Source organism: Clarias gariepinus, chromosome 7, assembly GCF_024256425.1.
Source record: "Clarias gariepinus isolate MV-2021 ecotype Netherlands chromosome 7, CGAR_prim_01v2, whole genome shotgun sequence".
NCBI lineage: Eukaryota > Metazoa > Chordata > Actinopteri > Siluriformes > Clariidae > Clarias > Clarias gariepinus.
This window is the reverse complement of record NC_071106.1, coordinates 24,487,464-24,502,051: the sequence shown is the minus strand read 5'-3', so window position 1 is coordinate 24,502,051 and position 14,588 is coordinate 24,487,464. Positions and strand designations below refer to the sequence as shown.

Genomic DNA, 14,588 nt, shown 5'->3' with positions numbered 1-14,588 from the left:
CTTATATTCAGTTTATTTATATAAAAAATAAAAATAAAATTCCTTAGTTTAAATAGTTTTCTGTCTGCTTTCAACACAGAGAGACTGAGACTGAGGAGGAGCTTCTTCCCGCAGGCGATAAGGTCTCTCAACCACAACCACACCACTAGGCAGAACTAACAATCTTTTCATCTTTTTCATAATTGATCAAATCCATCAATCTTCTTACATCCATGAACACTATGGACAATTACATGCTCACCTTCCTTCATATATACACTACATGTCGTACGCTTACATCCTGGACCATTGCACAAAGACACTTTAATAACTTTGCACACCTACCTTCACAACTACACTACATTTTACAGTTTTACGTTTACATCCTGGACCAGTGCACAAAGACACTTTAATAACCTCTGCACAAAGTCACTTTGTTCTATGCATATTTGCACACACAGCACAGTATATTTCAATTTGTACAGTAGATTTCTATTTTTGCACATCATATTTCTACTTCTATTTTAATTTTTTGAGTTCTATTTTTTTTCCTAGCACATTTCTATTTTTATTTTTAGTTCTATTTTTCCTAGTTTAATTTAATTTTTTATTTAATTTCTATCGTATTTCTTTTATTCATATTTATTTCTTATTTGTAAACTTTAATTCTCTTCTAGGGTCAATGGCAGCCGTAAAATGCATTTCACTACATTTCGTACTGTGTATGTTTGTGTATGTGACAAATAAAAAATTGAATTTGAATTTGAATTTGTGAAATAAGTATAGGTTTTAACCATATTTATTACAACATAAACCTTTAAATTAGATGGTTCTGAACTGTAAAAAAGATGTTCATGAAATGTAAATATTACAATGTTAACCCTGGAATTTGAGGGGTATAAACTGTTTTTTTTTAGCAACATAAATGTTACTTATAAACCGTAAAAAATAAAATTAAATCCGTAAAATATACGGTACAGTGGTTGCAATCCCATAAAACCAATAACGTTGCTACTGTATTTTAAACGGTAAAGTTCTGGCAACCACAGCTGCCGATTTTTTACCGTAAAATTTATGGTTTATTTTTTAGTGTGTCAAACTTCCTTAATTGGTGCCAGCTTGCTGTGTTGAAGTCAAGCTGCACTTGTGTCATTAAAGCAAATTACGCATGACAGTATACTGTATGTCTGCAAAGACATTGTAGTGTAAAAAATTGCCCATGGTCTACAGTGTCTGCATCCCATAAGCTGGATGTAGATCCCTTTTGGGATCTGTAGACATCACAAAAAATCAAGACACCTATATAGGTGTCTAGGTTTTAGATCTACCTTCTTCCCGGTGTCTCCGAAAACTCTTCTCTTGTTCAGGTATGTCATGTTCATGACGATGATTTCAAAGGAGTCTTTGAGGAAAGCTCATAGGACGTAAAAAATAGGACTTGATTTCACCCACTTGGGATAGTGCATATCACTTTGGCCCTGGGGTCATCCTGATAACATTTTTACTTGGAAGCAACCTTTTCTCTCAAAAAAGGTTGGGATGGGATGACATTCAGGAAAAATAGAGTGTGTGTGAAGTGTAGAAATGTGCTTGAACTCTTTATGCACTAATTGTAGTCTTACCCATTAATTTCCAATGACTGGTCATTTTTAACCGGGAACATCATGGGTGTATACAAATTGCATAAAAAACACATTTTTATGAAAATATTTTATGTTTATGTTATGGCTTTTAATGCCATGTGTAAATGAAGTTATGCAACCTAATGACAAACGGATGAAATTTACTGCAAATTGTTACTGTAAATCAGTCAGATTTAACTGGAATACAACAAGAGGGCTAAACTAAAATTAGGTTTTTCATTATCACAGAATTAATTCAAAAACATGGTGGTTGTTTAGCATTCAACACGGATTTCATTCCAAAACATGTTCATGTTTTGCTAAATAACAAACTATGTTTGTGTGGTGTATATATTCAATGTATCTTGAAAAGATCAAGGCAACATTTTATTCTTTAATGGGTTACATAATTTTAAAGTTAATCAATTTTGATGGTCAGTGCTGACTTACTGTCCTCTGAATGAGAGTGGAAGATCAGGGCTTTGTCCAAGGCCAGGCAATCAACTGTAACCTCTCCACCTACTACTCTGAACCAGATGTGTCTTGAGAGTGATGTGCCTTCAAACTTGTCATGAAAGCCAGTTCTGGAGCTATCATTCATACCAATCAAAACATCATCAAGTGCCCACTGGGCTGCGTGTTTTCCTGTAAAAGAAGACAAAAATAAAAATTAAAAAAATACAGATTTTTGTGTACTCCTAACCAGTAACCATGTCTGGAGCTCTCCTTAATTCTAGTGAAGATAGGAATGATTTCCTGTTTTACCAACATGGCAAAATTGGCTTTACAACTACTCCTAAAAGTAGAACCAAAATTGCATTACTCTGAGAATTTTTGGCCACTTAGAAGTAATTTCTTACTCTGAGACATATGGTAAATATAGGCCACTTGCAGATGTGTGCTTTTCTCTTAATTAGCCTATGAGTGTCTTATAAATATTAAATATCCTTCCTGATGGAACTCAATGCAAATATTTTAATTCCACTGTAAATACTGACCTTTATTTTCCTCTGTGTATAATATTAATCACTGCCTCCACTGTTTGTTATAGCAGGTGCACCTTGGTGCAGATTTTGCATGTAATTGATTTCTTTACACAGCTGTCAATGTGCGTTAATACAATGGGATTATGCATATATTATTTTTCTTAACTTGTAGAGAACAAAGTGGACCCTGTTTTGGCAGCTTTTGTAAATGAAATTATATTTTAGCACCCCAGAAAAAAAATATTGTACATAAACAGTAGACGATTTTCTTTTCAAAAAGGTTGTCAAATAAATGTGAAAAATGTAAACATAAATCAGGACAGTGGTGGCTTAATTGGTTAAGGATGTGTGTTAGTGGGTTACTGATCAAAAGGTTAAAGTCACAGCAATGTTAAGTTGCCACTGTTAAATCCTTGAGCAGGGCCCATAATCTTATCTACTCCAGGGTTACTGTATTCTGGCTGACCCTGTGCTCTGACTCCAGTTTGCTAACTGGAATATAATTTAATTGTGCTGTAAGGTACATGTGACAAATTACAATTATTATTATTGTTATTAATATAAAGGCTATTGGCCTGAAAGGAATCAGTTGGAGAATAGTGAAAGCCCTGTGCTGTGTGTTGTAACACATCTGGAGAAAACCCGTGTGCTCTGAATTGCTGGAGCGGTGTGTGGTACAGTAGATAGGAATGCATATTACCACCATGCTTGCCGCTGCGACAAAACAACACCGGGCAAAATACATCAGTCACATTTCAAAGTCATTCTTGAAATGACTGCCAGGTGGCGCAAAGTGACATTTTCATTCACCACAGTATTAAAATATAACATTTACATTTGGGCATTTGGCAGACGCTCTTATCCAGAGCGACTTACATTTTTATCTCATTACACATCTGAGCAGTTGAGGGTTAGGGGCCTTGCTCAAGGGCCCAACAGTGGCAACTTGGTGGTTGTGGGGTTTGAACCTGGGATCTTCCGAACCGTAATCCAATGCCTTAACCACTGAGCTACCCCTGGCCCAAATATAATTACAGATTAAGTCATAAAAAAAGTCATATCTTGTATCGGCGAAAAACTACAGTGATGGTAATTTCCACATCTGAGTACTTTATACAACAAACATGAAAAATTATTAAAGAAAATAGAAGTCTTTAATAACCTCTATCGGTTATGAAGAATATACTTTCTCATCAGAGGAAGAGCAACATTTGGACTCAACGGAGGATGTAATTCCTGACGAGTAAGTATTTTATTCTCACCATCATTGCTCTATATTTCATATGTACATTTGGAAAATACTACATGCCAGCAAGAGTAAAATTGGTTAAAATATGAAATATGTACGCTACTTACAAGCTCACAATAAAATCTGATTACGATCAGTCTAAAGTTTGATTTATATACACGTGTATATACACACGTGTTTTGTATTGTTTAGACCATGTTTCAAATCGCCAAATTGTTCACCAGCTGTTGTTTGCGCATTATTGTATGCTCGTCCATTCTTATCAATTTTTGTTTAGGACTGTGGCTGCATCACCGGCGTCGTGCACAAGAAAGACATGCAAGTGTCGTTCAGTTTCGAGTTCGCTGGAGAACCACGAGTAAATGACCATTCAGTATTTCATAGATGTAAGTTAAATATAACTATATAATATAAATATATATAATATAATATTATAATATTATTGTATTTTTTTTTTCATCATAGTAAACTGTAGTGTATTGTAGAAAAAATTTAGTTCAGTACTGGTAAAGTCATTTGTTCTAAACAGCTGCAGTAATTACTATAAGGTTTTATAAAACATAATCATGAAAGTTTGTGTAAAAAGCATGTCCTTTTTATTTCAGCGCTAAAGAACCTGTGGCAAAGAAAGCCAATGAAAATAAGCAGCCTACTTAGTCATGGATTCTGACATGGCTCTACAGGCTCTGAGATTCCTGTCTGCACAGGAACCTGGACCACAGATATCACCATGTGATGCTCATACTCCCATGAGTCTCTTCAAAATGTTTTTTCCTGAAAGTGCTATGTTGACTCTGTGTCAAAACACCAATGCTCAGGCAGCCAGGGCACGTGCAAAGGGCCATAAATATAAATGGACAGACATCAGCATCAGTGAGCTGTACTGCTACATTGGCCTATTTTTCTACATGGCCATGGTGAAGTTGAGGTGCATTACAGACTACTGGCAGCAGGACAGTCTTTTCTCTGTTTCTTTACCAGCCACAATTATGTCAAGGAACAGATACCGCACCATTTCATGAAATGTGCACATGAAATGTTTATAATATCATACATCATTGTAGTCTTTTTGCACACACGCGCAGGTGCGTTATAATAATAATAAAAAGAAAAATAACACTAATAAATTCGGAGCACTGCTACTAAAAATAATTATAATACTGATTGAAGAAAGCGCAGTCGAAGAAGTATCATCATTGAAGGAGAAAAGAAAATGAGAAATAAATACATATAAGTATTTACAGTTTGAGCTCGACACGTTTATGAGCTCCGTCGCTTGCTGTCAATAGGTGCCTAAGAGAGAGAACACATTTTCGGCTCCAGCAGACACACAATACTTCAGACTAAAACACGACTGCCCCCTACAGGTAATAGTGGCCATTTTCACAGCTTGCCGCGCGCAGCCGCTGCAAGTCGCGGGAGCCCTTTTCTCGAAACGTGCGTTTTTAATGGGACATCTGTGTATATATATATATATATATATATATATAAACTTCCGTGAAATATCGTCAATTTGCCATTCGTTCTGGCGTTAATAATCAGCGATATTTTATAGGGGGATTTAGGGGATTTCGCTTTACTTAATTTTATAACGTTTTGAAAAAAATAGTTTGTTCATTCTGTTTGAAGCTTCCGTGCAATTATCTCTAAACCAATGTAATGACCCCTCCTGAGGATATACAGTGGGAGCCACGTCAAACAGCCGCCTGGAGCATGACAGGTCCATGACAGGTCCATGCTCGATACGTGCACGAAATGTGATCCTCCGCAATGACACAGTTAACGATGCCCCACACCATAAACACTCCCATGTGTTTTCCTAAAAAGATTGTTGCAATGCTGTGTAATTCCACCAGATGGAGCATTGACTGCTTCAGTTAACTACAGTGTCCAAGCAGCCGGTTACTATATTTAATATACTCAGCACAAAAGAAAAAAAAAAACGTCCTCTGAGTTTGAACTGTTTTTACTTTCAGTAAACCTAATGTGTAAATATTTGTATAAACACTAAAAGAGTAAACACCATAAGACATAACCTAAAAATGCTTCACAATGTGTCTCTGAATAAAGGGAGGCTCAGTCAGTATCTGGTGTGGCCACCAGCTGCTTGAAGTAGCACTGCAGTGCACGTACATGTCGAATCCATCCTCAGCGCCCTCAAGGAAATCAGACTAGACCTTAGAAGTGACTATCACTTTCAAAAATGTTTAGGCCTCATGGCAGCTGCATCCACAGTGATACCTTTGGGCCTTCTGCACATGAGAGCTTTTTAGTTGTGGCTAAGAGCCAGGGGATTTCATACAAGGGTTAATCCCCGAAGGCAAATTAGGGTTACGCTCGAAGGACGTCGTACCCTTTCTATGTGGTTCAGACCCTTGGGTCCCACTCTAGGTCCGTCTTGTCCTCGCAAAATGCTAACAACAGACGCTTCCCTTACCGGCTGGGGCGCGGTCTTGGATGGCCATCCAGCTCAAGGGCGCTGGAGAGGTCATCTTCTCGCATGGCACATCAATTGCCTCGAAATGATGGCTCTATTTTTGGCCCTACAGCACTTCCTCCAGCAGCTGAGAGGCTACCATGTTCTAGTGCGGGTGGACAATACATCTGTAGTCTCCTATATAAATGGCCAGGGCGGACTGCACTCGCGCCGCTTTAACAAGCTAGCGCATCAGGTTCTGCTCTGGGCACATGACAAGTTCCTGTCCCTCAGGGCGATTTACATTCCAGGGCACTTACAGGGAGCAGATTTACTGTCCAGACAAGCTGTGACACACGAGGGAATGGAAACTCCACCCCGCCATAGTCATGTAGACATTCTTTACAGCAGAGGTGGACCTCTTTGCCTCCCAAGAGACAGCACAATGTCCTTTCTACTACTCTCTGACTCATCCAGCTCCCCTGGGTCTGGACGCGATGGCCCATACGTGGCCCAATTTACGCCTTTATGCGTTTCCTCCAATATCTCTGCTCCCGGGAGTCCTGGCGAGGGTCCGTCAACACAGTTTGCGTCTCTTACTGATAGCGCCCCGTTGGCTGGCAAGAGTATGGTTCTCAGATCTAATATCTCTCTTCGATGGCTCACCTTGGATGATTCCAGTGAGGAGGGATCTTCTGTCTCAGGCGCAGGGGACAATATTTCATTCCCTACCCGAGCTTTGGAACCTTCACGCTTGGCCCGTGAACAGAAACAACTAAGTCAAGCTGGTCTCCCAGCCAGCGTTCTTGACACTATTCTAGCCGCTAGAGCTCCCTCCACTAGGAAAGCTTATGCCCTCAAATAGAATGTTTTCGAAAGTTGGTGCATGATGAAGCAGGTAGACCCAGTCCACTGCCGAATTGTTTCAGTGCTGAAGTTCCTGCAAGATAAGTTGTCCTCGGGCTTGTGCCCTAGTACCCTTAGGACGTACGTGGCCGCTATCTCAGCCTGCCACGTTCCAATCAAGGGGATTACTGTGGGAAAACACCCTTTAGTTGCCCGTTTTATTCGTAGAGCTAAACGGTTGAGGCCACCCACTAGAGCCACGACCCCTCCATGGGATTTATCTATCGTGCTCGAAGGTCTAATTTACACTCCTTTCGAACCGCTAGAGTCAGCGCCTGACAGGCTTCTGACTCTTAAGATGTTTTTTCTTATGGCCATTACCTCTCTCAAGAGGATTGGGGAACTGCGCGCCTTGTCAGTCTCCCCATCCTGCCTGGACTTTGCCCCTGGGCTAGTCAAGGCCATTCTGCATCCTCTACAGATCTGGCCTTTAAAAACGCACGTTTTCGGAAAAGGGATCCCACGACTTGCCCGCGAGTGCGCGCGGCAAGCTGTGAAAATGCCCTTCAATACCTGTAGGGGGCAGTCGTGTTTCAGTCGTGTTGCAAGGGGTCAGTATTGTGTGTCTACTGAAGCCGAAAAATGTTATGTCTCTTAGGCGCCCATTGACGGCAAGTGACAGAGCTCATAAACGTGTCAAGCTCAAACTGATATGTATTTATTCTTCATTTTCATTCAGAATTATTATTATTAGTAGTAGTAGTTCTCCAAATTTATTATTATTATTATTGTAACGCACCCGCGCGTGTGCAAAAGGACTACAAAGATGTATAACGTTAGCCTATAACAGTACTTATGCGCTTTAAACGCAGATGGGTACTGGTGGCTCAGTGGTAGGTGATTCGCCCGCCATGCGGGAGACCTGGGTTCGATTCCCAGCCAGTGCTTAAAATTCTGCTGCTATACGCTAAAATACCACGATATAGCCATTACATTATCAAGTTATGCTTCAGTACTAAATGCATGTTTACAAGCATGTGAGAATTTTTTTTCTTAAGCTATGAAACACATTAGCACTCACCTCACAGTTGCTGTAAATTAATGATTATCATAAGCAAAAAGTGTAAAACAAAGGATTCACATTTATTACATTTTCACCCAGAGCGGGATTCGAACCAGGGTCTGGACGATTTTATAGGATATACGGATATTATACGGATATTATTTAAGCAACGCCACACCACGTGGAAAGCAGCTAAAATGCTTCAATTTCATTGGCTGTCACTGAGTGTCAGCTATTCACGACTGGCCCTCGCGGAACACAGAATCCCCGGGCTTCAACTGCGCTTTCTCCATTCGTTATTACAGGGGCGGACTGGGACCAAAAAGTGGCCCTGGACTTCCTGGCCCACAGCAGCCCACACCATAATACATTGGCTCATTAATGTAGAGATACATTTTTAACACCAGTTACTAGTATAAAAATATAACACAATACAGAAATCAATGCTATTTAAACATGTTATTTGAAGTATCACTGAACATTTATTGGGTCAAAGAAACGAAAAAAAAGAACATCAAGACGAACAACATATAAATCTATAAAGACAATATTTTAAAAGGAATGGCAATAAAACTGAACAGGTAAGCTGAAATAAAATCAGTAGCAGCAGTAGCTCACGCTAGTAAACTAGTTACTTATTTTAATTATTAGGGTAGTCAATATTAACACGAAATAATGCTGAGAAACATTATTTCAATTAATATTGACCACCATCATAAAAACTAGCACAAGTTAATGCTGCTACTAATTTTATTCTGTTTGATTGCCATTCTTTTTACTTGGCTCTGGTAGATCAGGGGAGACGTGTTGGTCATCATCAGCATGTATTATGATGTGGGATGTGGTGCGCTGCTGGATCCAGCCTCACTGTCCCTGACCTGTTATAGGCAGAATCTGTTCATTTGAAGCATTTCACAGCATTTACCTCTAAAGCTTTTTCTTATTTTCGCGTAACCTTTTCTTCTTCCTGCTTTTCATTCATGGAAATTATTATTAATTTGCTCAGAAAATTTGCTGCATCGAGAAAGGATCAATATCTAAAAATTTAAAGATGCCCACGTGTGTGGATAAAGAATACAAAAGTGTATAATCTTTAATAAAGTTAGCCTAATACAATATTCTTTTCAATGCTGAAGCAAACATGATTTAGTTTTAGTCTATTTATTGAATACAACGCGACAGCGCGCTCCGAGGTGAAGCACACCCACAGTTACTGTAATCCCCCATCTCACCTTTACAACAGGTGTGAAGTCATCAAACCGGTTTTGCTGCTGGGGGAATTCACAGAATTGGGGGTTTTAAAACAAATTAACAAGACCGAGCAGACTTCAGACAGGGGGTTTGGTTGGTTAGAAGTGGCGCTGACGGGGGGCGGGAGGGAGTCTCGCCCGCGGAGCAATTCAGTGTAGAACCGCCTATTTTCCACCACATCACGTACTTCCCTGATCTCCATCTCCGCGCTTTGCTTTTATAATGTGGAGCAAGCCCAAGATCATATTAACGTAGAATTCATCATTCAAAGTTATTCATATCAGTGTGTAGTAAGTATGATTTGAAAAGTGCTATAACTCCACCTGCCACAGTTTCAGCCCAGTGGAACAATCTGACTACATGTGAAGTGCCATGAAAAAAGTATTTGCCCCTTCCTATTTTTTTTCTTTGCATATTTGTCACACTTGTATAGGTGGAATTTTACCTAAACACTTTAGGTGAGAACGTATAGGTTAATATGTATAGGTGAGAACAGCTGATTCACACTTGGGGAGAGTGAATAATTTGCATTTGAATGTTGTCTGGCATTGTAAGCACACGCAGTGACACTAAAAGAACAATAGGATTAATAGGAATAGGAGGCACTAAAGAGGAGGATTTTAATTTAGACTATAACAAAATTAACCTGCGTCTATTTTTAGGCGTGCCAGCTGGCACTTTTTAGTCTTATAATGCCCACATGACATGCTGGTACAGAGCTGGACATAGCTCATCCATGCCAATGATCCCGGGTTTGCACCCTGCGCTATAAAATACGAGTACGACGGCCATCCGCGGACAGCAGGTCCTGCCTCCGTCCGCTCGCGCTTGCTCTTCTTTGAAGTCTCTGAGGCGCGTTCCAATTGCCCCGTTTGCATGCCGCACTTCCGCGTTGTGTGTGCGCGTCTCATTCACACCGCGTAGTAAAATCCACTGTAAACCAACAAACCCCGAGTGGTTTTATAGCGCGGATTGGAAGCCCGTGATCTTTAGCAAGGAGAGCTCTTCTTCACTATTCGTGGCTAATTCTGCAGCCCTGCTTCTTCGCATATCTGAAGGAGAGGCCGCCTAACTAGTGAGCGAGGAGCGATATTGATTTAGGCGCACGCCGTGACAGGCTGAAAAAAAACTATTGTCCTCAAAAATGTAACAGATGAGGACTCTGATTAATGTGCAAAAACTATATAATAAAACTATATAAGACTACATGCCTTTATAAGACTCAACTTTTATTTAAGCGCACTCACAATAACGAAAAAACGTGATTTTATAAATGTTTGAAAGCAAATAAGCTGCGCTGCTCTGTATTGTTTTTGGTGAACTTGACCGCGTCAGAAAATGAACGCAAACGTTTTTATAAATGGTCAGAGTCAGTCTGCTTGCTGTTTTCCCGACGCGTTCATAATCATTAGTCTACTTCTGCTGAATCACGATGCCGAATCGAAGTCCTGAGCCCAAACCTCATTTAAATTAAATTAACAAATACTATAAGTAAAAGAAAAACAATAGCCCACGTTTAGAAACCGTTTATAAATTATTTTCGACATGAGTTGGTCCGGTGTTATGCGCAGAGCGCCGGATGATTTCCTGAAGCTCCGAAATCACTGGGGCATTTTTTCTAAATAGATGCTATTGTTAATAACTGATGGAGGTTTGGGGCTGTATACACAAACATTTTTGATGGGTTTAAAACGAATTAGTCCGAGCAGACCTACATGAAAGGTGAGAAGTGAGTAACTGCGCGCGCTGTCGCGGTGTATATACTGTACAACACACGTTTATCAACCTACATAAAAACGCTGCCTGCACCTGCCGTCCTACAACGGCGCTGTCGAGCCCCACGCATTCACCGCCCAGGTGGAGCTAGCCGCTGACTTCGCGGGCTGGTCCCCGGCGGAAACAGTCGTCCGGGTGGCCCTCTCGCTGGAGGGCGAAGCTCTCCGGGCGTTGGAAGACCTCGGCCGGATGAGCGGAAGGACTGGGCGAAGTTGCAGGAGTCGCTACACTTCCGGTTCGGCGCGAATGACCGTAACGAGGCCGCGTGCGAGGAGCTGGCAACCCGCGTGCGGAGCGCCTCCGAGCCACTAGGGGCGTTCGCCATGGACCTGAGATCTCTCGCACGCCGGGGCTACCCGGAATTCGGGCCCGTCCAGCAGGAAGAGCTAGCCGTCGCGGCTTCGCGAGCACATCCGGTTGGCGGCACCGGCTTCCCTGTTTGAGGCGCTGCGCGAAGCCGAGCGCGCAGAGCCCATCATGGCAGACCACCACGGCGAAAGAGCCGAGCGTTTTCCCGTGGCTCGGGGCCGCTCGGTAGGTGAACCTAGCCTGGGACAGGGCTACCCGTCGCGGCTAGGCCTCGACTCAGCCTCCGAGATTCCGCGACCACGCCGAGGCCAGGGGCTGACGGATTACCGCTGCGATGTTCTCAGGCCTGAGGACAACGTACTCCAGCAGCCGTTAAAACTAGCCGAGGAGAAGCCGCCTCCTACAGCCGTCTTTGCGTCCCCAACGGCCGGGTTCAACTTCCGGTCAGGACGCGTAGGAAATCGCGCGGGTGTCTACGTGAACTGTGGCCTGGACAACGTTTCGCTACGGGCGCTCGTGGACACTGGCTCTACGGTTTCGCTGCTGCGCTGGGGAGTATTAGATCAAGGCGAGCGCGGTTGTATGCTGCCGGACCCGGCTTTGAGCATTCGCACCGTATCGGGAAGTTATTTGAAGATACGGGCCTGTCGCACGGTGCTAATACAAGTAGGTGCAATCATTCTTTCCCATCCGTTCTTTGTGGCAGACATCGAGGATGATTGTATCTTGGGTTTAGACATTTTGGAAAGGTGGGGTGCGGTACTGAATCTCGTGGACGGAACTCTGCGCGGTAACTTCGGGTTAGCCAGGTTGCTAGCGCCCAAAGCGCAGCCGGACGGGTTAGAAGCACGCACCAGGGGGGCGGAACTTCCGGTGGACGCGCCATGTAAACATCCGGTAGCCGACCGAGCTAGGATAATGGCCGAGCTAATGCAGCGTAGAAGTGTAGGGCTTAGCCAGTCACAGGCCGACACCGTGAAGTCCCTTTTGCACGAGTTCGCGGATATTTACGATTGATACGGGTAATGCAGCGCCTGTTCGGCTACATCCGAGACGCCTCCCATTAGCTAAACGAGCTATCGCTGAGCAGAAGCTGCGCGAGATGGCCGACTCGGGCGTCATAGAGCCAGCGTCCGGACCGTGGTCTTCACCCGTTGTGCTCATGCGTAAAAAGGACGAATCGTGGCGGTTTTGTGTGGACTACCGGCGGTTAAACGAGGTAACGCGTAAAGATTCTTATCCGTTACCGCGGATAGATGACGCGCTGGAGCACGTTGCGGGCTCGGCGTGGTTTAGCTCGTTGGATTTGCGTAGCGGGTATTGGCAAGTAGAGCTCGCCCCGGAAGCACGACCAAAAACCGCGTTCTCGATCGGCCAAGGGCTATGGCAATTTCGGCGCATGCCGTTCGGCCTCTGTAACGCGCCAGCGACGTTCGAACGGTTGATGGAGAAAGTGTTGACGGATATTCCTCGCAACCGTTGTGTCGTTTACCTGGACGATTTATTGGTGCACGGCAAGGAGTTTGAGGTCGCGCTAGCTAACTTGCGTGAAGTATTTTCGGCTATCCGGCGGGCGCATTTGCGGCTCAACCCCAAAAAGTGCCAGCTGTTGCGGCGGGAGACGGGTTTTCTAGGACACGTAATTAGTGCTAGAGGTATTGCCACCGATCCAGCAAAAATTGCGGCAGTGCAGAATTGGCCTGAACCGCTAAATGTGTCACAACTGCGCACCTTCCTCGGGTTAGCCTCTTACTATCGCCGGTTTGTGAAGGATGGCGCAATGGTTCGAGCGGTTGCAGGACTACCATTTTACCGTTCAGCACCGAGCGGGAAAACTGCATGCCAACGCCGATGCTTTATCCCGCCGGCCGTGCAGCAAAGAGCGTTGTCGGCACTGCGAGCGGGTGGAGGAGCGCGTGGGTGATCGCGACATCGAACACTCTCTGACCCCCGTGAAGCCGAATGTTCTCCGTGCGCAGTCCTCCGGAACCCCCGTCGGTAATCAGCCGTCCGATCCGGTGTGCAGCCGAGTTATCGTCACGTAAACCATCGCCTGTAGCCGTTTCGCCTGTGCTCCAGATGGACTGTGATCAGCTAACTGCCGAGCAGGAGAAGGATCCGGCGCTGCAGCGGGTGCTGGGGTGGGTTAACGCGGGCCAGAGACCGGATTATGCCGCGGTTGCTCACCTGGGGCCCGAGGAAAAAGCTCTCCACTCGCAGTTCAACCGACTAGTGTTGCGGGGAGGTTTACTCTACCGTCACTGGGAACGGCCGTGCGGGGCTGGCGAATCTTTTCAGCTGCTGGTGCCGCGGAATCTGCGGTCACGAGTGTTGGGAATGGTACACGGGCATGCGGGTGCGGGACACTTCGGAGTCACTAAAACGCTGCGGCGGTTGCGCGCTCGCTTCTACTGGCCGGGCTGCCACACGGATAGTGAACTCTTTGTGCACAGATGCGACATCTGCACGGCAAAGAAGGGACCTACCCAGCGCTCGCGGGCACCCCTGCAAGACTTTCGGGTGGGGGCACCTATGGAGCGTATGGGCGTGGACATTCTTGGGCCGTTTCCTATCTTCGATCGCGGGAACCGGTATGTGCTGGTGGCTATGGATAATTTCACCAAGTGGCCGGAGGCGTTTGCTGTCCCTGACCATAGGGCTTCCACCACGGCTCGAGTGCTGGTGGATGAGGTGTTCTGCCGATTCGGCGCCCCGGAGCAGTTGCACAGCGATCAGGGGCGTAACTTCGAGGTGTTTGCGGCGGTGTGCGAGCGCCTCGGGGTGAAAAAGACCCGCACCACGCCCCTTCATCCGCAGAGTGACGGCCTCGTGGAACGCTTCAATCGCACGCTCACCACCCAACTCGCCGTGCTTACCAGCGACCGTCAAAAGGATTGGGACGAACATTTGCCTCTCGTGCTTTGGGCTTATCGCACAGCAGTGCAGGAGTCCTCACAGCTGACGCCAGCTGCGTTAATGTTCAGTCGCGAGTTGCGCACGCCCGTGGACCTTGTGTTCGGGTCCCCCCCACAAGTGGATTTACCCACGAAGCCGGGGTTGGATTATTTTTTTGTACTGAAAGACAAACTGT

At 44.5% G+C, this 14,588-nt stretch overlaps 1 protein-coding gene across 1 annotated transcript in view; it reads right to left on the bottom strand.

Moving 5' to 3' along the window:
* reln (reelin) overlaps positions 1–14,588 on the bottom strand; it is a 1,039,407-nt gene that overhangs the window by 302,861 nt on the left and 721,958 nt on the right. The window contains exon 37 of the mRNA XM_053500241.1: positions 2,052–2,246. Within this exon, the coding sequence (XP_053356216.1) occupies positions 2,052–2,246 (195 nt within the window). The remainder of the gene's footprint in view (positions 1–2,051; positions 2,247–14,588) is intronic.